Consider the following 1,819-nt stretch of genomic DNA (forward strand, 5'->3'; position numbering starts at 1 on the left):
CCGGGGTGAGGGCATCTGTGTTTTCGACTTTGTCGGCAGTGGAGCAAGGCGTGTGGCAGTTGTGTGAGCAGTGCGGGGCAGGCGAGAGCGCACGCCATGGGTGCAGGGAGTTTTGGTGCAGGGAGAAAGGTGTTGTTAGAGGTTGGGTGTGTGTGGGGTAGCGTTGTGTGAAGAAGTGTGCGTGCTGTTGTTGATTCAGAGAGTGCGTTGGATTTGGCCTTGGGGGGGAGGAGGAGTCAGGGGAGTTGGGCGTGGATTGGGGTGGTGATTGTATGTTTGGGAACAGCGTGGAACTGTTTGGTGTGGGTTGCGTGTGTGGGTTAGAGGTTTGTGGTAAGTGGGATAGGTGGTTAGAGGACGATTGTTGAGTGGCGGTTAGTGGCTTGCGGCATGGGTTTGCCGTGGACATAGTGTTTGCAGCAGAGCACGTGAGAATGGCGGATGCAGGAATGGGACGGAATGGTGATTGGTGGGAGTCGAGCAAGCGTATGATTCGCGCTAGCACAATGTGAAGGATGAGGGCAAGTGGTGGATGATGAGGACGGGGCGAGGTAGGTGAAGAGCATAGGAGAGTTGGGGGAGCGTTGACGGGCAGTTAGATGTAGAGCGCCAATCGGCGTGGCTATGACTTGTGGGGAATGGGTTTGCACGCAGGAGGTGCGCAGTGGGAAGCACTGGAGGGAAGGGATGGACGGTAACGGTGTATTGACTGTGGATGAATTGAAGGTCGTGTGAGGCGCGAGCAGTTATCTTGTGGTTGGGGAACGAGTAGAGAAGATATGCTGGGTGAGAGCATCTGTGTGTTCGACTTTGTCTCCAGTGGCTCAAGGGGTGTGGCATTTGTGTGAGTAGTGCGGCGCAGGCGAGAACGCCCGCCATGGGTGCAAAACATTGTGGCGCAGGGAGAAAGGTGTTGTTAGAGGTTGGGTGTGTGTGGCGTACCGTTGTGTGGAGAGGTGTGCATGCGCAAGGGCATCTGCTTTGGCGTTGAAGGGGGAGGAGGAGTCAGGGGAGTTGGGCGTGGGTGGGTGTGGTGATTGGATGGTTGGGAACAGCGTGGGAGTGTTTGGTGTGGGTTGCGTGTGTGGGTTAGAGGTTTGTGGTAAGTGGGATAGGTGGTTAGAGGACGTTTGCTCCGTGGCGGTTAGTTGCTTGCGGGACAGGTTTGCCGTGGACATAGTGTTTGCAGCAGAGCACGTGGGAATGGCGGATGCAGGAATGGGATGGGATGGTGATTGATGGGGGCCGAGCAAGCGTATGATTCGTGATAGCCCAATGTGAAGGATGAGGGTGAGAGGTGGATGATTAGGACGGGGCGATGTAGGTGAAGAGCATAGGAGAGTTGGGGTAGCGGTGACGGGCAGTTAGATGTAGAGCGGCAAGCGGCGCAGGTATGACTTGTGGCGAATGGCGTTTCACACAGGAGGTACGCAGTGGGAAGCATTGGAATGAAGGGAAGAACGGTAACGGTGTATTGACTGTGGATGAATTGAAAGTCGTGTCAGGGGGGAGCATTTATATTGCTGTTGGGAAACGAGTAGACAACATATGCGGGTTAAGGGCATCTGTGTGTTGGATTTTGTCGGCAGAGGACAAAAGGGGTGTGGCAGGTGTGTGGGTAGATCTGGGGTGGCGTGGCCACACTGTGTGGGTGTAGGACATATGTGTGCGTATTTGGGCGGAGGAAGGAAGGTGTTGTTAGAGGTTGCGTGTGTGTGGGGTAGCGTTGTGTGAAGAGGTGTGCGTGCGCCTGTGGATTCAGAGAGTGTGTTTGGTTTGACAGTAAAGGGGGAGGAGGAGTCAGGGGAGTTGGGCGTGG

The 1,819-nt window shown here is 55.4% G+C and overlaps 1 protein-coding gene across 1 annotated transcript; it reads left to right on the top strand.

Annotated features, from left to right (window-relative positions):
- Positions 1-39: 39 nt before the first annotated feature.
- Positions 40-1,239, top strand: EAH_00067170 (hypothetical protein; the record flags this gene model as incomplete). Its single annotated transcript, XM_013392580.1, has 5 exons — positions 40-146; positions 200-300; positions 412-486; positions 655-694; positions 903-1,239. Coding segments are annotated over 5 exons (660 nt in total), but the record flags the coding sequence as incomplete, so codon positions are not given.
- Positions 1,240-1,819: the final 580 nt, after the last annotated feature.

The sequence above is a fragment of the Eimeria acervulina genome, genomic scaffold, assembly GCF_000499425.1.
Source record: "Eimeria acervulina Houghton genomic scaffold, Eah_scaff2653, whole genome shotgun sequence".
Taxonomy (NCBI): Eukaryota; Apicomplexa; class Conoidasida; order Eucoccidiorida; family Eimeriidae; genus Eimeria; species Eimeria acervulina.